This window comes from Centroberyx gerrardi, chromosome 8 (assembly GCF_048128805.1).
Source record: "Centroberyx gerrardi isolate f3 chromosome 8, fCenGer3.hap1.cur.20231027, whole genome shotgun sequence".
In the NCBI taxonomy this organism is placed as follows: Eukaryota; Metazoa; Chordata; class Actinopteri; order Beryciformes; family Berycidae; genus Centroberyx; species Centroberyx gerrardi.
The window spans coordinates 12,343,422-12,366,782 of record NC_136004.1 but is presented as its reverse complement, the minus strand read 5'-3'; the positions used below and the strand labels follow the sequence as shown (position 1 = coordinate 12,366,782).

Below are 23,361 nucleotides of genomic sequence, written 5' to 3'. Positions count from 1 at the left end.
ATTTGTCCGAGTAAAAGATGATAAATACCAACATTGTCTAGTCTGACTTTCTTATGTTGAGACCCAGCGTGTCTATCTTCAACTGCTATAAAAACGGAGATATTGGTAATAATGTCAGGTTTTAGCACCACTCATCGTTACACAGATGAATTTATATTGTATACCTAATTGTGATCATAAATTGTCCTAATTTGGCCTTGGAAAAAATGAGCTATTCTACGGAGTATAATACTAAGAGAATGCTATTGATTATCGGAACCGAAGCCCAATACCATCCACATGATTCAGTTCAGATGGTGTTTTAAGGAGGATTTTTCCCCGTCGGGACACAGACCTAATCCACGAAGATTCTGTCACACACACGCACACACACACACACACACACACACACACACACACAAACACACACACACACACGCTAAGACTAGTGTGATTTGGATGGGTCAAAGAGGGGAGTTCTCTGAGCCAGTGTGAGCAGGACATCATGATATTATATCTTCATCTCTGTCTTAATATCAATATCAACCGAGACGTTTGTATTTCAGTCTGACAGACATCCGTCTTATCTCTCAGACTCAGCAGCAGCTTTAAATCAAGCTTGTGCTCCCGAGGCCAATATTGGACCTTTACACGACTCACAATAGATTTTCTGTGCTTTTATACATTTTAAGTAAAAAATATAATTTATGGTTTCGAATTCCCATTTGCTGACAACTGATTGATAACGTTCAACTTGTAAGGTAATGGTGGTTGAAGTAATTATGCACATTACACAATCACCCACACATTAATACACACAATCGGAAAATAATTGTTTGTGTGTATAAACCCAACATGCTCCTCTGGCTGTATTCGTTCAACTATATCCCTACTCCGCATCAAGTCATCAGTGATTGCATAATTATGTTGTAGCCTAATGGGGAGACTATTAGGTCTATACCATCTATACTGAACTGGGTGTGTAGGCATCATCACTGGTTCCCAAATTGGGGTCCGCGGACCCGCAGGGCTCCAGTGGGTCAAACGCAGTATACGGAATAATTTCACTCTAATTCCATTAGAAGATAGGACTGTGAAATAGTGTTACAGGAGTGACTGTCCATTCTCCCCACTGTTAATCCCCACCTATAAACAGTTGTCCAGTTCTGTGCCATATCCAATAACAAAAATCATGGGGTCCCTTAGGACAAAGCTAGTCTTATCAAATGCGGATTCAAGGCCAGTTCTTAATCTATTGCCGGGGAGGGGGTGGAAATATTTCGGAGCCCCTGAGCTACCTGATTTGGTCAAAACCTTACACTTTGAGAATGCCATTTTTTAAGCTCTGATTTACACACACGGGTTTACAGTCTCATTTACTCCGCGGACCACCTTAAAAACATTTGTCCCGCCCCCAAAGCTTTCTGTGTGTTCTCTGATTGGCTGGGAGCTCATGGATGGAAGTGGCTGCAGAAATGCAAAACTTGTTGCTGGCTCCTCTGGACGCGTTGATCTCACACAGCGCCAAGCGGCAGAGCGGAGTGTGAGTGTAGCCGTGAATCGCTCCCAGCTGGACTCAGACCACACCAGACCAGACCAGACCAGACTCGGGAATCGCAGAGACGTACAAGACGGGAACGAAAGGCAGCGAAAGGCAAAAGGTGCTGCACGGCGCGTAGCTGCGAGGCACATGACCGGCAGCGGGTGAAGGATGCTGTCAAGCCGCTCCGTGGTGGTGGAGTGCGGGTAGTGCGTGCCCCGCCGCTCCGGGGTTGAGGTCGCCTAAAGAGCGGACTCTCCGGTTCTCCGGTGCCTGGGTTGGACAGCCGTTCTTCTGGACTTTCCATCACACTGGACTTTCGGCTACATGCCTGTTCAGCAGTTGTCGAGATTTTGAAGGGCATCACTTGGGCAGTCTTTTTTTTTCAAAAAGATTTTTTTCCCCCAAAGCCACAGAGGTTAGATTTAACTAAAAGGCTCCAAGTGGACTTTTTCCTCGTCTCCAGTATGGGACCCTCCGTAAAAAGTCGTCCCGGGACATTTGACATCGGACTGGAATAATGAATTAGACGACAGAAATTGTCTTACTCTCTGTTTGATCTCTCGTAATCCTCCTGCGCTCTTAGCGAGATGTTTTTGTGTCATGTTCGGCATGAAGAAATGCGCACAGAAAAACTTTGGAATACGATAGGTCACTCATGCTGCAAGTCAAATAAGTGCGTTTTATAATTTGTTGACTTAATCAAAAGGAATAAGAAGAGCAGACAAGCGCACGCATACGCACGGGAACAGGGACACTATTTACGTGCGTATTTGGACACAGACTGTCCCCTTTATTCTCCGCGTCCTTGGAGAAGTTGGAAAAAAACAATTGAACCAGAACAATGAGAACTTATTTGGTGAGTGAATAGATTTGAAGTAAATAGAACGATTTATTTAGTAGTGAGATACAAACGTGTCTGCCTTTGCATAGTAGGCTATCTTGTTATTTCTTTTTTTCTTTTTTTCTTTTTGGGACAGACGGAAAAAACAGACAGTGTGCCGATGCCTGGCAAGCTGGCTGTCATGTGGGATTGATAGCAGGGGAGTATGTTTGGGCTGGAGCAGTTTGGTTCTCAGATTAATAGCAGAAACCCTGGCCAGTCAGAGAGAAACATAAACCAACCAAGACTGAACATGGGCTCCCATTATAAAAGCCCCGGCTTTCACGCTGGAGGCCCGCCGGGAGCCGTGGAACCCGGCATGGGCCCGCTAAACGAGCCGCCAATGCTCGGGCTCAATATGAGCATGAACGGAGAGCAGTACGGGGGCTTTCACCCGCGGGGCCACTCGGACATGCATGCGGGCGGCGGACTTCAGCAGCAGCAGCAGCAGCAGCAAGGACCCATGCATGGATTTTTTAACAACCAACAACCTCATCAAGGACATCCCCACGGCCACCAACCTCACCCCCACCAACATCACCCTCACTTCAGCGGGAATTTTGGAGGCCCAGAGCCAGGGTCATCCTGTTTGCATGGTGGCAGGCTAATGGGCTACAACAACAATGGCATGGGACCACAGCAGGGCTTCGGAGAGGGATTTGATCCCCTCGCCGAGGGCCAGGCAGGGGACGGCTTCCCCCAGCAGCAGCAGAGGTCCGGTAACATGCCCGACTTCCAACATCACGGCCCTCCCAGTGGCAACCATGCCGTACCTGCCCCCTGTCTACCCTTGGACCAGTCACCTAACAGGGCAGCATCCTTCCATGGTCTCCCTTCCTCCTCCTCGTCCTCCTCTGAGTCTCATGGCCTGGAGCCTCGGCGAATGCCCAACCAGGGAGCTGTTGAGGGATTAGAGTATAATTTCCCCAGTGAGCCGCCATCTGGACATTTTGATGTACCTGTATTTTCCCCCTCAGAATCAGAATCTCAGTTGCCCCATTTTGGGCCAGGAAGGCCAGTCGCCAGTGGGAATTTCCCAGGGAACCCTGGCATGCCACGGACACCAGGTATGCAGGGCATCTCCAAAGGACACCAGCCACCCCCGCAGCCCCAGCAGCCTCAGCCGCCCCCACAGCACGGAGTGTTTTTTGAGCGGTTTGGAAATGGCCGGAAGGTGCCCGTGGGAATGGAGCCGGGGGTAAATGCGAGACATCCTCTCATGCAGCAGCAACAACAGGCTGGCTTGATAGCGAGACAGAACTCATGCCCCCCTGGCCTCCCCCGACCCCCTCAGCCTGAGCCCGGCTCTACCAACCCCAACATTCTGGATGGAGGGGTCATGATGCCTGGCCAACACAACCAGTTTGAATATCCCATTCACAGACTGGAAAATAGGAGCCTGCACCCCTATGGGGACCCCATGTTTAATATGCAACAGCCAGCTCCTCCTCCTCCCTCCCAACAGCCCCCGAATCAGAGGCTGCAACACTTTGACTCTCCTTATATGAACATGGCTAAAAGGCCTAGATTTGAGTTCCCTAATGCACATGGCGGTGAAGGTTGGGGTGGTGGCATAGAGAACCACCTGTCCCCCTCCGCCTACCCAGGCCTACCTGGAGAGTTCACCCCACCTGTGAGTGAAGGTTTCCCCCCAGGCCCCCTGCAGCATGCGGGGCCTGAGCAGCAGTCTCTGCAGCAGCGTCAGAATGCAGCCATGATGATCAAACAGATGGCCTCTCGCAACCAGCAGCAGAGGATGAGGCAGCCCAGTCTGCAGCAGCTGGGTCATCACGGCGACGTACCTCCGGGCCCCATGGTTCATGGAGGCCCAGTGGGGAGCATGCCTCAGCCCAGCTTTGACAGGGAGAACGGTGGCAGGATGCCCAACTTTGACGGACAGAATCCTCACGTAACTCAGGAGAACTCCTGGTTCCCGGGGTCCCACCCACCAGGGGAGATGATGTCACGGCGTATGGGTGGAGCGGGAAATGAGTCAGGGGCCCATGACATGGGGCTGCAGCAGAACGGGGCTGGGATGATGTTTAGGCCAGGCATGGGCATGCAGGAGCCCATGAGAATACCAGGAGACGGCCACGTCCAGGCTCTCCATTCCCCGGGCATGCACTCCCAGTTCAGCGGCAACATGGGCAACCTGTCACAGATGCAGTCTCCAGGAGCAGGAGTAGGGCATCCGAATGCACCAGCAGAGAGACGGCCAGCAGACTTCCCTGCACCTCCTATGGGAGCTCAGCCGACGTTTCCCTATGGAGGGGCTAACCGTCAGGGGCCAGCCCACAGCACTCCCCAGGGGGTGAGCACCTCACCAGGGAGCTACCCTCCTCAGTCTGAGTTCCCCGCAGGCCAGCGGTCGTCCGTTAGTAAGCTTGGAGCTCTCTCCCTAGGGAACTTCAGCAAAACCAGCACTAAAGACAATGTTTTCGGCCAGAGCTGCCTGGCGGCCCTTTCCACGGCCTGCCAGAACATGATCGCTAGCCTAGGGGCCCCCAACCTCAACGTAACATTCAACAAGAAGAACCAAAATGAGGGCAAGCGAAAACTGAGTCAGACAGAGCAGGACATTAATAGCAGCACAGCTAATGGGACTGGCAGTGCTGGTCCTGAATATTTTCAGAGCGGCACTTCCCAGAACAGCCAGATGCCTGGCACCGGGAATAGCAACGCTAAGCCTGCAAGTCAAAGCCAGACGGTGCAGGGGGAAGCCAGTGCCCTCTCCCCAAATTACAACATGGACGCTACCCCGTGCAGTGAGGGGAAAGCAACAACAGGGAGTGGGAGAGGGAGAGGGAGGAGAAAAAGAGACAGTGGACATGTGAGCCCTGGAATTTTTTTTTCCTCTGACAACGGTAACCCTGTTGTAAGTCCAGGCCAGCAGACCCCCTCAGCTGGCGTTGGGGAGAGGGGTGGGGGTACGCCCCATGAGAAACCCCTCCAATCCCCCTCATGGGGAAAAGGAGGTGACCTAATGTTGGGGGACCAGGCAGACCTGATGTCTTCTCTGGACAGTGGCATTCAAAGTGTCACCAAGTCTGACAGTAGCTCACCGCGAGTGGACTTTCCTGACGATGTCAGCACCCACTATGGCAACGAGGATGAGGTGTCCTCCAGCTCAGACGCAGGAGGGGCCTCAGCCACCAAGCCTAACCGCAGCCCCATGATCACCGGCTCACCCAAACTGCAGAGGGGTGACCATGGGTTGATAAATGGACAGAAGCCCCTAGGCATGGGCATTAACAATCATACTACCTCGACACCCGACAGCTATGGACTGAGCGCCGGTGGGGGCACAGGGGGCAGCGGGGTGAGCCACCCGGGCACTCCTGGGATGGAGCAGGTACGCACCCCTTCCAGCACCTCCGGCCAGGATGAGATCCATCCTCTGGAGATCCTGCAGGCCCAGATCCAGCTACAGCGGCAGCAATTCAGTATCTCAGAGGACCAGCCGCTGGCTATGAAGAATGGCAAAAAGAACGGCGACTGTCCCTCACAGAACGGAGACAATGAGCTGGCGAGCTGCAGCCCGGATGCTGGGAAGGGCTCAATGGGCACTATTGACCTTGACACCCTCATGGCAGAGCAGCACGCCACCTGGTACGTGCCCAGCGACAAGGCCATGATGGACGGGCCAGAGGATGACAAGGCCATGGGGCCCTGGGAAAAAAATAAGAGCCAAAATAACAGTAAAGAAGGTAAATGAAACTGCTTGATTCCTTTGTTTTCCTTCCTTTTATCCACTTTGTCTTCTCTCTTTCTCTCACCCTCTCTCTGTCTCTCTCACACTCACTCACTCACTCTCTCTCTATCTCTCTCTGTCACACACACGCACACACACACACACAGGCACACACACACACACACACACACACACACAAGTGCACAAGCGCACAAGGTGTGAGACACTGCATTTACTTTTCTCCTTTTCTGCTCATTAAATTAGCATATTTTCGCTTGTAAAATATATATTTTTTATATTTGAAAATCAGTGTGATACGACCTGTAGGATCGGGCGAATCGTTCTCTTAACGCTGTAAGACCTTTTGTCCATATTGTGCGGGGAGAAAGCAGCCGTCTCTGTAGGCAGCGAGGCGGTCACCATTTAACTTGGGTCTTTGGATTTTAGAGGCTTAGTGGCAGATAATAAATTTTAAGATTACTCCATTCAAGTTTGGACAAAAGAAAAAAAAAGCTAATTCTGATTTATATCGTATTTTTTTGTCGAAGATTGTCAAAGTTATCACTGGATTCCGTATTGAAGACTTGGTGATAATCGGGAATGGAGCAATTTTAAATGCCATCTAACTCAACAAAGTAATCCTTGTACCTTTTTCTATGGTGTATTTTTATAGGTTTCTTCATTGTAGAGGAACTTCAAAAGAACAGCTCGAGAAAAGTAAACATTTCCTGTGGTTCTTTATCTCGGTTTTCAGGGTGAACAACTACATTGAGAAGATTAATAGCTTTTTGAGGATATGCGTTTTCGCAGCGGGGTTTCCCTCGCCTTGTTACGTGTTTGTTTTTGTTATTACCATGGGATAATGCAGCGCTGGTGAAAGTGGATTGATTTTAGATTGGCAGGACAGGATTTCCAGGATTAGAGCTCGTGATAAAATAAATATAGCCATGCAATTTCAGCTTTTGGGGAGGGAAATATTTAATTTAGAAATCATCCACTAAATTTAGTTCACAGTTTATTTTATTCATGCCGAGAGGATGAATAATAATAATAATAATAAAAGTTGTTATTATTAGATTATTATTATTTTATTATTATATAACATTATTATTATATAATTAGTTATTTTGAAATATGTTTCTAGGTCCATACAATCACAATACATTTGCCAAAAGTCAACTCAACAAAGACAGACATTTTCTGGCCTAACGGCATATAAACACTTTTTCAACTGTTACAGTCTAAATCAGAGATTACTGCGACCTGTAAATGGAGATTCATTGTATCACGTAGTTTTAACTTAGTGGTTTGATAGTGGCTGTCAATCAAAATACAACGTAGCCTAAATCATTCATTATTTACGTTATTCAAGTATGGATATCATTAAGTTTATTATTATTTTAAATTATAATTGTTGTTATAATTATTGTTTTATATTATTATTATTTTATATTATCGTTATTATTATTATTAGTGTTGTTAATAATAATAAGAATAATAATAATGATAATAATAGGCTATAATGAATGTTGTCCATTTAGGTAGGCTAATACCCAATATGGGCAAGTTGTAGGTATTTAAATATGTATTTTTTCTGTGCATGTTGATGCCCTTTAATTTCTAAATAAATTGCAAAGCTAGACAGAGATGGTTGACAGTGCTGCACAAAGAGGCGGGTCGCTGCCTGTGAGCAGTTCAGTCGAGAGGCCCTTTTCTCCTCGTGAATACGTGGATATGTGAGAATGTGGATCTGTGGATATGCAGCCTGTATATGTGGATATGTATATCTGTGGATATGTGGCCCCCAGCGCGTCTCCAGCGCCTCTTTGTTCTGATCAGTGCGGGTGCAGAGAGGGGCGGGGGCGCGCACGGCGCTGAGACTGGAGTCCAGGCGCATTGTTTATACGAGACTGAGAGCGGGGTGTCGGGTTGTAACGCGTTACTGCAATGTGATTACTTTCACTAGTAACGAGTAGTGTAACGAATTACGGTTTCAATTTCAGTAATATGTCGCAACAATAAATAAATAAATACCCTAAATAAATAAATAGATATCACTCCAACTAAATTTCAGATTGAAATGGAACTATCCAAAAACTGTATTCCACCTCATCCAAGGAGTCGTTTTCCTCTTAGTCGCCGTCCTCTCAGGGAGTTTAGACAAGAAATAGCAGAAAAGTTGACTTTCTGTGAGTGAAAGTAGGCGTATTGCCACTTTAATTTTATCGGATAGGATGACAAGAACATCGGACATCCACGCTATTTGGTTCCCATGATCATTCACAAGAAAGGTGTTATCCTAATATGCGGAGATAACAGAGGACGGGGTGTAACGGAGTAATACGTAGGAACTAACGCCAGTAGGCTACTTTTGAAATGAGTAATGAGTAATCCACTACTTTTTGCGTAAGGAGCCCAGCACTGATGCGCAGTCAGCCAGACTTTACTCTACTGCTCTCACTGATTTAATTTCTCTAGGGCTGATCATAAAAAAACACGTCTTGCCCATATTCCAAATACACACCAACCAGCGGGCGTTTAAAGGCAGGTTAGCCTATTTTCTCTCCTCTCCTCTCCTCTCCTCTCCTCTCCTCTCCTCTCCTCCTCTCCTCTCCTCCTCTCCTCATCCAGCCCTCCCTGCATGGACACAAGGCATGCAGCTCTGGAGCGATCGATAGCTAGTTAGCACAAATCACGGCTCCTGACAGTTTCTCATTTGAGTGCTTCAGACAGCAAAGATGAAAAAAGGGTGGAGGTGTATTTGGGAGGGAGGGGGATTTTGAGATTGAATCCGATGCATAGGCTACACAGAAGGGCGCAAAATAACATAATAATTTAAGATAAGTCAGCCCACTGTGTAGTTCTATAAGAGCTAACATCCCACAGGCTTTTCACACTGCAAAAAATATCCTCTTAGTCTACTTTTGAGTTTTAAGATCTCATGAAAAAATCTGCCAGTGGGAGATAATCTCAGTGACACTGACTTGAAATAAGGCAGGTCACTCCATTAGTATCAATATAATGTCACTTAATTCAAGAAAACTCTTAAAACAAGATGATTTGCATTGGGGAAAAAAGTGAAATGATCTCATTCCCTTGGCAGATTTGTTTCCACATATTTTAAGGAAAAATAAGATTTTGAGATTCAATACTAGACCATATAACTTCAGATTTTTTGCAGTGCATTGTAATATAAACCTGATATATAGGCTAATGCATCATGATAGAAAATTCATTTGACAGTGACAGACATAATATATTTTTGTGATGTGCAACGCTAGGCCTTTATTCTTCCAAGTGAAATAGCTTTCTACCTGTCCACCTCAAATAAAAAAACCTCTAGGACCCTCTGTGTCTTATTCTGCTCTCACAGGAGGGCAGTTTAAATGGGAATGAAATATAGATTATTTTCATGCTTAAATAACTGGCATATCATTAGCTCATCAAGTTCATAACATTAAATAATGCAGTAATTTTACTCATAAAATATATGAATAAATAAACCATAATTATATAGTGATTTTTCTCCGAAGAGTCTTTAAAAAATAGATGTAAAGTTTTATATAGATGAATTTAAATGTGATTTGCGACTCTTAGCAGACCTTTGTGTGCTTTCTGGTTTTCATTTTTAGTCAGCATGAATCTCATAATTGTCTTGAAACAGAAAGTGTCTAACTTGCTCTTGTACAAGTTTCTGGTGAGAAGGGATCTGCTCTGAGAACTCAGACAGACAGTTTTCATAGTGGGTGTTTTGGATGATTATGCTTATTTGCTCCTTTATAGACCGTACCCAGTGTTTTATGGGAAGTTTACTTAAGTGACACAGGTGGATTATGGTTGTGTGTGTACTTTGGTGCTGCAAAGGATGAGGTGAAAGAAGTGGGGAACAAGGATGAGTTTGGTCATATAGGTGAGTGTTTTCACTGTCCTTCAGGCTCAATGCAGCTTCCATAACGCTGCATCTTCTCAATGTAAAGTTGTGTAAAACCTGTTTCGGTTTCAGCGCGACTCTAGACCATTTTGTTGCCAGGTGTGTTTGTAATGGAGCCGTCCAGCGCTATAGGCAAAGTCTTAAGTCTGAGCAGACTGCAGGAGCTGCAAATCTGGCCCTGATTTGAATAGGACACTCTGTGTAGAAATTCAATATTATTCTCTAGGCAACCCCCAGAGTTTTTGAATATACAGACAACTAGGCTAAAGTACATTATGGACGTGAACACAAGGTGCTGCGGAGCCGACAGAAGCTGGACTGCGCTTGTTGTGTACAGGAGGTGTATTCTGTACTGGTTTCTGTTCACCCAGTGCATCCCAGCTCGCCCTGTCTGCGGTCCCAGTGTGCCTGTTTAGAGCGATGTGTGCTGCAGTAATGGCCCCCTTTGGACCCCATACTTGGCCCCCTCTCTCTGTGATAGCATGTAGCTGAAGTTTTTTCTCTGAGGCACAGGAATACCTGCTGCTGTTAGTCTTGGGGCCTGTAGAGCCCGGTCTACTATAGAGCACCTCGAGCCCCCATGGAGGCTAGGGGAAGGGGAGCTGGATGTGGATTGCATGGAGTTGTACATTAGTCACATTCCCTTGTACTGTGTCAGTTGATATCCGCCCCCCGGCTCCCCGCCCCCCCCCCCCCCCCCTTTTTTTTTTTACACTTCTTTACGCTCTTCCTCTTTCCTTCTACTTTCTAATATCTTAGCCAGAACCTGACCGTTCATGCTGAAAGTCATGCGCTCTCTTGATAACAGCCATAGGAAGTGATTCAGTTACTCTTATTTTTACTTTTCAGTGTTTTCACCACATAGTTTTGTGTGAGTATACACATGACATTTGTTTTCTTGTTATCACAGTTAACACACTTCACAGTTAACCCCCTGGAAGAGTTTCACTCCTCACTCCCATAAAATCACTCCTGATAACTGTAATAATGATCTTCATATCTCTGTCGGTCTGATTTTGACAGGTTTGAAAAGAGGGAACTCACATCTTATCGTGCCTGATAGAAAGCAGTTTAATCCGCTGAAACAGCCTTATTGATATTCCACCTAAAGAACAATCCTGCGAGACTACCTGGCTTTGACATTTCACTATGACAACAATCCCACAAATCACACCAGTAATTTCTATTTCCTTTTCTGAAAGAAAAAAAAAAGTGATTGGCATGTGCTTGAATGGGGGGGGAAAAGAGCTTGGGGCAGTCCATGTTCCCTACCTGTCATTACAAGGTGTTTCATATTGACTTTTTCAACAACACACACCCAGCAAGCCATTTGCACACTCCTGTACTGCCATAATAATAATCATTATGATAATCATAGCAATTAGCCTTGGTAATATTGTTTCCAAAAGTGGTAATTCTTCCTCCGGCAGCTCCTGTAAGTTGACTTGGTTATTGACAGATTCATCAAGGCTAGAAAGAATAGATAGTTTATGTCTGTGTGCAGGTCGTGTCAGCGGCATAAATACATTATGGTCAATTTTACATGCGGAAAAGACAGTGAAAGTGCCATTGTTTGAGAAATATTTCGAGTTTTGCTTTTAAGTTTTCTTTTGTCCTTCCTTTTCATTCACAAAGTAATTCATGTCTTCCTCTACAAATTTATCCCTAGGGTGGAAAAAAAATCTCAAGCTATTTTTACTCTTATCACGATGAATTTTTGTTTCAGCAGTGTGTGTGTGTTTGTATGCATGTGTGTGTGTGTGTGTGTGCTCGTATGCACGTGCGTTATGTGGCGAAGGGCAGGTTTGTAGACAGTGGAACTTGATAGTGTGGATTTGTCAGCTGTAGACATAATGTTTGATTTATGTAGACTCGGTGGCAGCTCACGGCTTCAGCCCTCATCTCAGGTGTCTCGCTTGGTCGAACACGCTCACTTAATTCTAATGTGTTGAAAATATTTAAGAGTATTTACTTGACTTGTAAATAGTGCAGGACTGAAAAACACCTATCTTGTATTTAAAGTGTTTGGAATTTAGACAGAATTGTGCGCTGGCGTGTGTGTTTACGTACGTGTGTGTGTGCGTGTGATTGCGCGTGCGTGTGTGTGTGTGTGTGTGTGTGTTCTATGTCCTGGGCTTTTGCAAGACATTGAGCACCAGTGACAGTCAAAGGAAGCCTATTTAAGAAGCGTGCTTGTGACTGATGTCGAGAGAAAAGGATGAACAAAGGTGTCAGGCCTTTTGCTTGCTGGATTTTCAACTCTTCAAAATAGCAGCTCATCCGGTGTTTTGTTTTCCCCGGGGAAGAGTGCTGAAATAAAATAAAACTTGTCTCAGCATGTGGTAAATATTCTGTTTGGATGGAGCAGGGAATGGAAAGCCGAATTTTATCTGGGAGATGCGCCGAATGAGGAGCAGGATGTTCCAAACCTCTGATTGTGGATGTGTGTGACATGCTTCCTAATGTCCACCGTCTCGTTAAGTGACAAAATCAGGCCAAACAAGACAGAAAAAATGCAAAAAAAAAATGATACAAAACTCCTGAAAGGTGGTCTGTGTTCATGTTTTTGCCCGGGACACAAATACTGCTTTTAAAAATGTGTGTGTGCATGTGTGTATGTATGTGTGTGTGTGTGTGTGTGTGTGTGTGTGTGTGTGTGTGCTCGCGCGTGTGTTTTCAGATGTGTAGATGTTGTCATGCTGCCAGCAGCAGTTATGCTATTTGCCATACAGGTAGTCGTCAGGCGCCTTTAATTTGTATTGAAGAATTGACAAATGAGTTATGACACTGGAGCTGTTTCTCCTGGGAGAGAGAAGTAGAGACTGATGGAGTGATAGAGAAAGTGAGAGAGATGGAAAGAAGTTTTTTTTTTTTTTTTTTTTTCTTTCAGAGAACATCTGAGGTTTCGCTCGTGAGGCGAGTGGGCTGGTAATGGCTGCCATTTGCATCAACGTAAAAGAGAAAATAATTCTTTCATTTTCTTCTCAGTTCCTCGCTCCGGGACTCTTGTTCCTCCTCGTCTGTAAATGTAAGAATTTAAAGAATTGTAATTGTATATATATATGGAACTTAAACATTATAGTTTGAAAAAATTATACATTTTCACATTTAAATATGTAATGTAAATAGATTGCACACAGCAAAAGTTTAATTTCACAAGGATATTTATTTGATGTATTATGTATTCAATTCAATTCAATTGATATGTTTACATTAATATTTGGATATGCAAAAATTAAGTCGTATATGGCAAAATATTACCTGGAGCAGAATTCACAATTACATTTATTATTGTTTTTGATAAAAAAAATTGAATTAGTTTGTGCAAGTTGTTAACTTTCTTTTGGTGTATAACTACCTATAGGACTTTAACTAGACACTCACCCCTACTTAGGAGTTTGGGAAAGGGGGTTGGGGGGGTGGGGGGTAACCTAAAAGCCCAGGCCTCTGTCCCTGCAGATGCTCCAAATCCCCAGATTCCCACTGTTTTCAAGTGTGGATGAGATTTCCAAATAGGCCGAAGCATAGAAAACAAAGTGTGCGGTGACGTGCTGAAACAAAATAGAGACAGGGAAGTACATCAATATGTCACCTACTTGGATGACATGGTGGACAGGTTCTGGACATGGTTTTGATTTATGCAGGAGGCACTAAATCACTTCCCGTGTTCCGATTTGTGTCTAGTTTCCTAAGCGCTTCTTGTGGCCTGAGGGGGAGGTGTGTGTGTGTGTGTGTGTGTGTGTGTGTGTGTGTGTGTATCAGGGGTTGGGAATGGGTGTGTTGCTGGAGAGAGGAGGTAAGGAATGGTGGTGGGGGGGCAATGCCTGCCTGGGCAAGTTTTTCTTTTTTTTTTTTTTTTTTTTTTTCTTTTTTGTTGCAGGCCAGAGAACAGAGAGGAAATTCAAACCAAAATAACCCCTGTGCCCTTGCCTGAGAAATGTCCCCCCTCTCCCTCCAGATATCCTCCCTGCTCTGAGGGAAAGGTCACACTGCGGCAGTTGGGTGAAATGGGAGTGGGGGGGGCGGGGGGCGGGGGGGGTCGCAGAGAGCCTCACATGCCCTGCACCCCCCACCCCCACCCCCTACCCCGGGGCATGGGATACCTGGGCCCACCGTACATACCTCTGCTCGTCCCCGTACTCGTCATTCAAACATTCCCTAACACACCTGCGCACCGACTTGCGGGACGCCATTTTCCTTTGGGGGTGTCTGTAATTACGTGCGGTCGCAATTCGGCACCGAGGCCCATTTCCATGTCATTTTTGAGAACCTTAAGGCGTTATATATTTCGATCTGCTGTGGATGCTAGAACGAATACATTTCCTTCGGTTCTATCGCCCTCCGAAATGGTTGAGATCAAACTTTTTATCTGTGGATGGTGACGGGCGTATTGTGCTGACAAAGACAAGAATCCTCACACAAGGCCGTATTGCTAGTTGTTATGCTAAAGGAATCTGACCTGATGTCACACACTGTCATAGGAGCAGAGGCCTTTGGGTGTTTTTGTCAGCGAGCGGAGCGTTCTGATTGGGCTGGTTTGTGTTCAGAGAGGACGGGGTCGAGCCCCGGGGAGCGCGGGGGTTAAAGGTGAAGTGTCGTCATGGAAGTAGAGCTTGGGATAGAAAGGGCAGAGGCCTGCCGCATGGGATTCTGGGGCCTGGGAAATCAATGTGACGGCTCTGTGGAACTCGCTCCAAAAAGGAGCTTTGTAGACGCGAGCCCTCTCACGCGCGCTTTATTTTCATCCTCTGCCATATATATTTTTGCCATATATATTTTTGCCATGGCACAAAGACATACATTTCATTCACCTTTTTTCCGCTCTACTTCTTTTACAAACAGTTGCAAGCCACGTCAGTTTCAAAGGTTACAGTCATTATTTTTAACTGCCGTGTTGCTTTTGAGATTAATTGAAAAAATAATTGCTCACTATAAGAGTCATTATTAAATTGCTAGAAAACGCAGTCTCCAAGCAGCCATTGTTTGCCTCCCCGCGCTGTTGCGAGTGTGTTGAGTGTGTGTGTGTGTGTGTGGTGTGACATGTAAACCAGTGTCAGGCCGTCAGCTCCCAGACACATTGGTGTCATCCAGACAACTGGAGCAGTGTGCTGTGCTCCCTGCCTTCACGGCACACATCCGAGAAGCTCTACTCATCTCTGTAAATCGTCTCTAGCTGTGTCTGTGAGACGGCTCCACAAGCCCACTGCTCTGTGTGTGTGTGTGTGTGTGTGTGTGTGTGTGTGTGTGTGGGCGTCATTATCAGGCACTAAATAACAAAGTATCGCACTAGGGGAGAGAGATATAGCGATATAAGTGCAGCACATTAAATTCAGTATTTGCTTAACACATCGCTGTGGTAATCTTTTCTGACTGTAATGTGGTTAAGGATATTTAGGTGTATTTGTGGCTCAGCACAGCTGCTTGTGCTGTTACTGTTCCCTTTTTATTAGGTATTTTCCCCCCCGTTTGTTGATGCTAAGCACTTGTTCCCCTCAGATGAATAGGCTATCATTGAGATATTACCGTGGATATGAATTCTACGCCGGCAACATAATGCGAGTCATTGAACAGCCTTAACAAGATAGATCTTATTGAAAAAAAAAGGGTTTCTCTGCTTGTAAAATGTCATGGTGATTTGGGATTTAGACTTGTGTGATGTAGAATTTCACACTGCCGTTTCCACTTTTGAACGAATACGCCGCCATGGATAATGCTTCAAATTTAAGTGTAGCGCCTTGATTTTCCATAAAAATCACATCCCCCGAGTCCCCTTTGGGTACCTCATAATATTCGGTGATATTCTAATCCTGTAATAAAGCGATGGTGGTCAAGTGTTTGGCTTACTTCACAAGTGGTAGATTTTGCACGTGCTGTTAATTGAAAAGTCTATTGTGAACACAGCTATAAACCAATTCAAGGTCTTGAATTGAGGTCTTTAACTTGAAAAGATGATGGGAACATTTTCAACTCAGAAAGGATTTCTTTTTTTTCTTTTGACATCATCGCTTGTGTCGTGTTTTCAGTTTTATAAACAGCAGTAATATGTTTTCACATGAGCTCATGTCTGAACATGGACCCTGGGATTATAGGAGGGAGGAACTGTGTGTGTGTGTGTGTGTGTGTGTGTGTGCAAGAATAGAGAGAGAGAGCGTTATCATGTCTATAGTTTGAGCCGTGTGTATTCTTTGTTTTTTGTGTTTACCATTCTTGTCTTTGCATTGATGAGGCTGGGTGCTATGTCTAGCTGTTTTGGGATTCTGTGTGTGTGTGTGTGTGTGTGTGTGTGTGCGCACGCGCGTGCATGTGCATATGTGTGTGTGTGCATGCAGGCCTGTGCGCATGTGGAGCAGCAGCTGAGGGCTGGTGTGTGGCGGCGGCGGTGGCGGCAGCGGTTGGCGTGTTGTGTGTTTTTGGCTGTGCGTGTTGTCAGATTGCTGTGTGTCAGCAGTGAGCCAGGGGAACGCTTGGCTGCCTATTCAGGCCGGTGCGGACCCTGCTGTGCCCAGCTAGCATGGGCTGCTGGCGGGTGCTGGAGGGCACGGTGCTGGGGGAGGGAGTGGGAGGTGAGGGGTGGGGGGTGGGGGGGGCAGCGGGGGAAATACTGGCAGGGGGTGGGGATCCGCCATGCTGAGGTGTATGACTGGACCCTCTGGCAAATGTTAGATCTTGTCGCCGCCACCACCACTGCTCTAAATCCCCATCCCCCCCCTTACCTCCCTCTCTCTCCCACTCCCTCTCTCCTCCTTTCTCCCCCATTAGCACCATGTCCCTAGTCCTTGGAGAGAGAGACAGGCAGAGAGAGAGAGAGAGAGACACAGGATGGGAAGCTCGGCTGCCTGACCTTTTACCAAATCCCCCCACTTTTCCATTCCAGTGGTTGCAGCCCAGACAGGCTGGGGGGCAAGCCTGCCTCACTGCCTCACTGCCTGCCTCTCTTGGTTGTCCTGGCTGCTTGGCCTGGCCTGGCCTTGCCTTCCCTGGCTGCGTTTTGTTAACACTGTGTCACTGCTGCTTCAGGGTTTGTGAAAGGAGAGAAGGAGGGAGAGGAACATTTTTTTACAGAGTGAGCAAAACAAAAAAGGGAGCAGTTTAAGGAGCAGAGGAAGATGAGCTAAAAAGGGGAGAGTGACACAGAGGCCGGGGTTACGGAGGTCGGCGTTGCTGCTCCCTATTCCCTCTTTGTCGCTAGTTTATCAGCTAGGTGAGCAGCAGACGACTGGGTCGTTGTGATCTGCAGCCTCTATGCCCAGACTGCGTACACTATCACAGTCTCTCCCTTCTCTGACACATGTACTTCAGCTTGTCAGAGCTGCTTTCTACCCGTCTCTACAGTCAGACACAAAGTCGTCCCCGTCTCTTAAAGCGCCGTGTCTTTGCGCAGCACATGGGGCTGTCTCAGCCCGCCACCCGAGGAACAAGGCAGCGGTGTGTTTTGTGCGGTAAGGAGATAGGAGAATAATCGGATTGATTTTAGCGATGGATTCCTAACATCTTCACATACTCTTTCTCTCTGCTCTGGGCTTGCTTGGAGGCAAAACCCAAAGCGCACGATGCAATACCAGTGTCATAACACATAGCCCCGCCGTTCCTGCCTTCCTCTTTCCTAGTTACTTTGTGTCTCTTCCCTGTTGTATCTTGTGTCTGTCTTCTTCTACACTTTTATTCATTTCCACCCCTCAACTCTCCTCCCGCTGCAGTCTGTCTCTCGGCAGATGACGCGTGACGCTGTGCTTTTACGTATAGTTTAGCCAAGCACTTTCTGTCCTCGTCAATCTTCCTCTCGACTAATTTTTCCCCCCACATGGCACAAAGTGATTTTTCTCCATGGATGAAGCATGCATCTCAGCCGTCAGCGTTAACTGAATTTTTTATATGACCTTTGATAAACCTAGGTATGGATTCGCCGGAAGCTTGGTGCAACCATTTAATATAGGGCTCGACACCTTGGTGACACAGGGTCGATACCATAGCATAGTCATTATACCAGTAAATTGGGTCAAGCAGGGTTAAAGGTCAGTTTTCTCAGTGGCCTTTGACCTCCTGACCAGAGGTCACGCAGGAGCGCTCCCGATTTGCACAGCTGACTTGGAGCAAATGAATGTTTGTGTGTGTGTGTGTGTGTGTGTGTGTGTGTGTGTGTGTGTGTATTGTCACCAAAGGCATGAGGAGGAGGAGGAGGAGGAGGGGGAGGAGAGCAAACCTTACTTGCAGCATCCTTGATCGGGGGGGTGGCGTAGTGTTGAATTAATTTCACAGTGCAGATTTAGAGTGGGATGTGAAAATGACACTGGTTTCATTAAAAATATGTATTTTAAATGATTCAGCTGTATCGGGAAAATGCCAGTTGCTCGAAGTTGTGAGTCATCGTACAATGTTAATTAACCTTTTCGTCTCTGTGTTTGTGTGCAGAATCGGAGCTGTCCCAGAGTAAGGCTGGAGCCGGGGCTCCCGGGGCTGGAGGAGGAGGAGCGGGCAGCGGAGGGAGCCACCTGCAGTGCCTGTCCGTCCACTGCACAGACGAGCTGGGGGACAGCAAGGGCCGAGGGGGGCCCGTCTCCTCCTGGCGCTCCCTCCACTCCGATATCTCCAACCGCTTTGGGACATTCGTGGCGGCACTGACTTGAACAGAAAAGCAGGCCCAATCAGAAGTAGGAAACCAGATCGCAACAGGAGACGGAAGGGAAGAGTCAGAGACAAATAACGATAATGATGATGATGATGATGTTGAGGTGTCGATGAGGCGACTGCAAGCGGCTCTTGCCTGTTCAGGGAGAGAAAGACATTTACACGCATAAACATATACATGAACACACACGCACACACGCACACACACGCACACACACATGCAAATACCACATTCTTTCTGATACACGCAGCCACACTTTAGGACACATATACATACTGCTGGACAATACAGCGCGGGCTCTACCCAACAATGCCCACATCTGGAAAACCTCAAGTCAATATTTTGTTCTTTTGTTGTTTTTTTTTTGTTTTTTTTTGTTTTTGAAGAAAAATATAGAAATGTCAAAGGAGGAGAATACAAAACCGGAAGAAGCAGAAATACTCAATTGTCATTGGCTGTGATGGTATACCAGTGTTGAGTCTGTTGATGTGACTGTGTTCTCATGACTTTTACTCTGTTACTTACCACAGCCTCTCTGCTCTCACCTATACTCTATCATGTGTACATTATCCTCCTAGTAAAGGCCACTCTCCTAAATTCTCCCCCCCCTCTCTCCCCCTTAAGTCCCGCTGTCACCAGATATACATAGAATTACTGATTTTTCTTTCCCACACTCAATGAAACCCCACTGGTTCATTAGAAGTGGTGAGAGCAGAGTACGCATGAATGTAACTGAAGAAATTTTATTTCTGAACACAACTTTCTGCCTCTTTGTCAAAGTAAATCTTAACCAGTATCTTTTGCTGCTGTTAATCATTTAGGGTTTGTTGTAGTTGTCTGACAGAATATAGATACAGTATGTTTTTTTTATATTAATGACAAAGTCTTCTTTCCTTCACTCTCTTCTTCTCTTCTCTTCTCTTCTCTTCTCTTCTCTTCTCTTCTCTTCTCTTCTCTTCTCCTCTTCTCTTCTTCTACTCTTGATATTATCTCCTCCTCTCCCCTGCTATCAACTGAATGAGCTCAACCACTTGTATACAATTCAGCCAATGGGAACTGAAATGGGAGGTCAAGGGACTGTTTAATAAGGGAATTGAAAAAAAGACTATTGGTATTGCACATGTAAAATAAGAGAAAATTTGCTGTGTGTTAGGCAATCTTGTAATCTTTAAATAAAGCTTCTGTTGAATTTGAATTTCTGAAACAATAGATGGAGGACTGTGACGGCAATTTACGAACTGATTTTTGTTTTTTGTTTTCTTTTTTTAATAATATGTAAAGTGCAGTCGTCTGTTTTCCTGCATATTGTATATATCTGTATATGTTTTATTGAGTAACTAAATAACAATAAATATGACGTTAAAGGTGGAATTGGTGTTTACTTTGTCGATTGGTTTTATTCTTTAGAACTCTCCTAGAAAATATTATTAGTCACAGCAGCAAACATGAAATCAAAAATAATTGTGCAGTGCGGCATTCAACATATGCACAGCATAATATACGGTTTCACTTTTTTTATTCAGAGAATATTCACAGAATACTGTGTGTGTGTACCCCGAGGATCATCAATGAATTACGGAGGCGCCTACAGTACATTCCAAGTGACAGGTATGACAGGGAAGCTGTGGACTGATGCACACTACCTGACAAGCATGCAGGAACCTGCACCATATTAAAGCCAGAGGCAGCAACATCAGGAACACTAGAAAATGGGGCTTCCTGGTGGCTCAGAGAGCTAAGGCGATTAATTCCATGTACTCCTGCTCACAACCTTTGTCGCATGTCATCCCCCCATCTTTCCTGACACTCTCCACCATGCACTATCTAACAAAGCAGGAATGACATAAAATTACCTTACAAAATACTTCTTAGAAAATAAGTCAGTTTGATGGTATCCCATGCATAGACCCAAAGCAAGAATGCATAGAAATAGCTTTGATGCAGTCTATACACAATATTTTAATATATTAATGCCCCTTCTCTCTGTCGCCTGTTTTTTTTTTTCAACATTTCTCTACTTCATCATGTCTGACTGTTGTTCCTGGCTACCCTCCCCCATCTTATTACCCCCCCCCCCCCCCCCCCCACTCTCCTCCCCTCTCCCCAGGCCCTCTTTCGCTCACCTGCTCTTTATTGGCCATCTGCATGGATGCTTAATGCTAATCAATAACTCCCCAGTGTGCCAGCTCTGAGGTGGAGACGTCAATGCTGCCTAACAGGGCTAGTGATCAACCTGCATCGCCGCTGTCTAGGACACACACACACACGCGCACACACACACACACACACACACACACACACACATACACACACACACACACACACACACACACACACAAACTGGAGCTCCCTGCAGGACCCTGTCTGTGTTATTCAGGTGTGTTTGTGCTTGCTGCTGTACCCAGTGCCTGCTGTGTAGGATTGCAGAGCCTGTTGTGAATGTGATGCACAGAGAGCTGCAGCGTTAGCAAACAGCGCAGACTGGTTATGTGAGAGACTGTCATGTCACCTGGGAGGGCCTGTTTAGGGAGGGAGAATGGGGGAGAAAGAGGGAGAGAGAGAGAGAGAGAGAGAGAGAGAGAGACAGAGAGAGAGAGGGGGTTGTATGTTGATCACAATGCTCACTGTGAAACCGATGGGTGGAGAATTAGATTTAGATTTAGTCATTGGATCAGTAAAATGATGTGCGGATATTGGTGGCATTATGTGCTTTTGTGTGTAAACAGTTACCTGGATTTCAACACTTAAACTCAACTATGCTTGTCACATTTGAGAACAAGTGCATTGTAATTATTTTATTTACCTTTCTATTGTTCAGGGAAGACATAATTGTGCAGAGGAGTGTGTGTGTGTGTGACTCTAGAGACAAAGAGCTCACAGTCATGGATGACACTGGTTTGACTAGTCTTTGGCAATATGGCTGACACTCGGCTGGTTTGCACGTGTTTAAAAGATCAAAAGGTATTTCTTTCTCAAGGCTGGGTCGGGTGACTGCTTACGGATCAAGAGGAGTTCAAGTGCTTCTCTATTGTTGACTAAACCTCAAGCCGGGTTTTGTGCTTCGTATTTGCTCATGCCAAGGTGCCAAATTTCCTTAAACAGTCACCGCAGTCTGTGTACGCCAGGAGACTTCTGTCATGACACACTACCTGCCTGTCTGGTTTGGCTGACCTCTTTCAGATGGCAGGACGAGGGCTTGAGCTCACAGGTTTCTGGTGCTCACAGACAGTGTGGTGCATGCCAGGTTATTATTATATATGAGAAGCTGTGGTGGCTACTTTTACCTTGTTGGATACGGAAAAGGTCAAAGGAATTCAAGTCGAAAACGGCTTGCTTTCCCAGCACACACCTATTGCTGTAATGGATCTGCCAACAAGTGTTAGATATGGCCACTCGGCAGAGGCGGGGACTCGAGTCACCTGACTTGGACTCAAGGTCAGACTCGAGTCACAGTTTTAATTGCTTGAAACTTGACTTGATCCATGAAGAGAAGACTTGAGACTTGACTTGACTTGGGTTCTGGTAACTTGGGACTTGGCTTTGACTTGTACTTTGATGACTTGAAAAGGTTTCTTAAGTCTTGTGTTTGTGTAAATGACTTAGATTGAACGTTATGAGACTTGTTCCACCAGACAACTGAATTTAAATTCTGTTTTCTGAATGTGTATGGAATGACTGAATTTAATGAAGTGAAACTGATTATAGAAATCAAATTTGAGATGCTCTTACTTTTATCTTATTAAAACCATATTGCATTGAAAAGTCCTAGATATTTTGTTTTCTTTAAGATATTTAATTGATACTGGACTCTTGATTTGTTCTGACTTGTCTTGGTGTTCAACATTTAGACTTGAGACTTGACATTAATGATATGGACTTGACTTGGTAATCTACATTTAGACTTGGGACTTGACTTGAGACTTGTGCCTCAAGACTTGAGTCTGACTTGGGACTCAAGCAAAGTTGACTTGGTCACACCTCTGCCACTCGGGTTAGAAACTAACTAGCAGATGGATCTACTGGTGTGTATGCTAGCTAGAAGGGGAGGTGAGGGTTGCCATGTTTCCCAGAATATGCCCACTGCCTAACCACGGCCCTGCGGGACACTGTGACAGAGAGGCCTGGGGATATTGGCTCCGGTCAAGATGTATGGTGCTGGACTGTTTCCTTCAATGGACTCCTCTGCATGGCAGCCATATTGGGACTGAGAGTACTGTGTGGTCGCCTGAGAACTCATGTGTTTCCCAGCCAACACGCATCTAAAGAATAACAATTTCACTAGCCATGAAGACCATCCATGGAGCCATGGGGGCCGTGGCCACAGAGCTCAGCCAAACACTCTCCTCTCATGCAGCTCTCTATGTACTCCTATAAATACATCTCCTATTTGTATAGAGGCGATATGCATCTTTGGGAAAATACCACAGTGTTGACATAAGAGCACCCCCTGGCCCCCCTCTCTTACCGTCCCTCTCTCTCTCTCTCTCTCTGTCTCGTTCCTCTAACTCTTTCTACCCCTTGCTGAACCTTTCACTGCCTGAGAGAAAGAGGGAGAGAGCGAGGGAGAGAGAGACAAGGAAACTTAAAGAGAAATGGAGGGAGATTGGGAGTAAAAGAAGTGTCTCTTAGAGGCCTCCACGGTCTTTAAGCCACTATGGCATCCACCAGAGCCCTCACATAGACTCAGCCTCTAAAGGGCTTTTGTCCTGTA

The 23,361-nt window shown here is 45.8% G+C and overlaps 1 protein-coding gene across 1 annotated transcript; it reads left to right on the top strand.

Annotated features, from left to right (window-relative positions):
- The first annotated feature begins 1,531 nt into the window (after window positions 1–1,531).
- Window positions 1,532–20,012, top strand: mn1b (meningioma 1b). Its single transcript, XM_071924009.2, has 2 exons — window positions 1,532–6,109; window positions 18,434–20,012. The coding sequence occupies exons 1-2, from the start codon at window positions 2,569–2,571 to the stop codon at window positions 18,646–18,648; spliced, it is 3,756 nt and encodes a 1,251-aa protein (XP_071780110.1). The 5' UTR covers window positions 1,532–2,568; the 3' UTR covers window positions 18,649–20,012.
- Window positions 20,013–23,361: the final 3,349 nt, after the last annotated feature.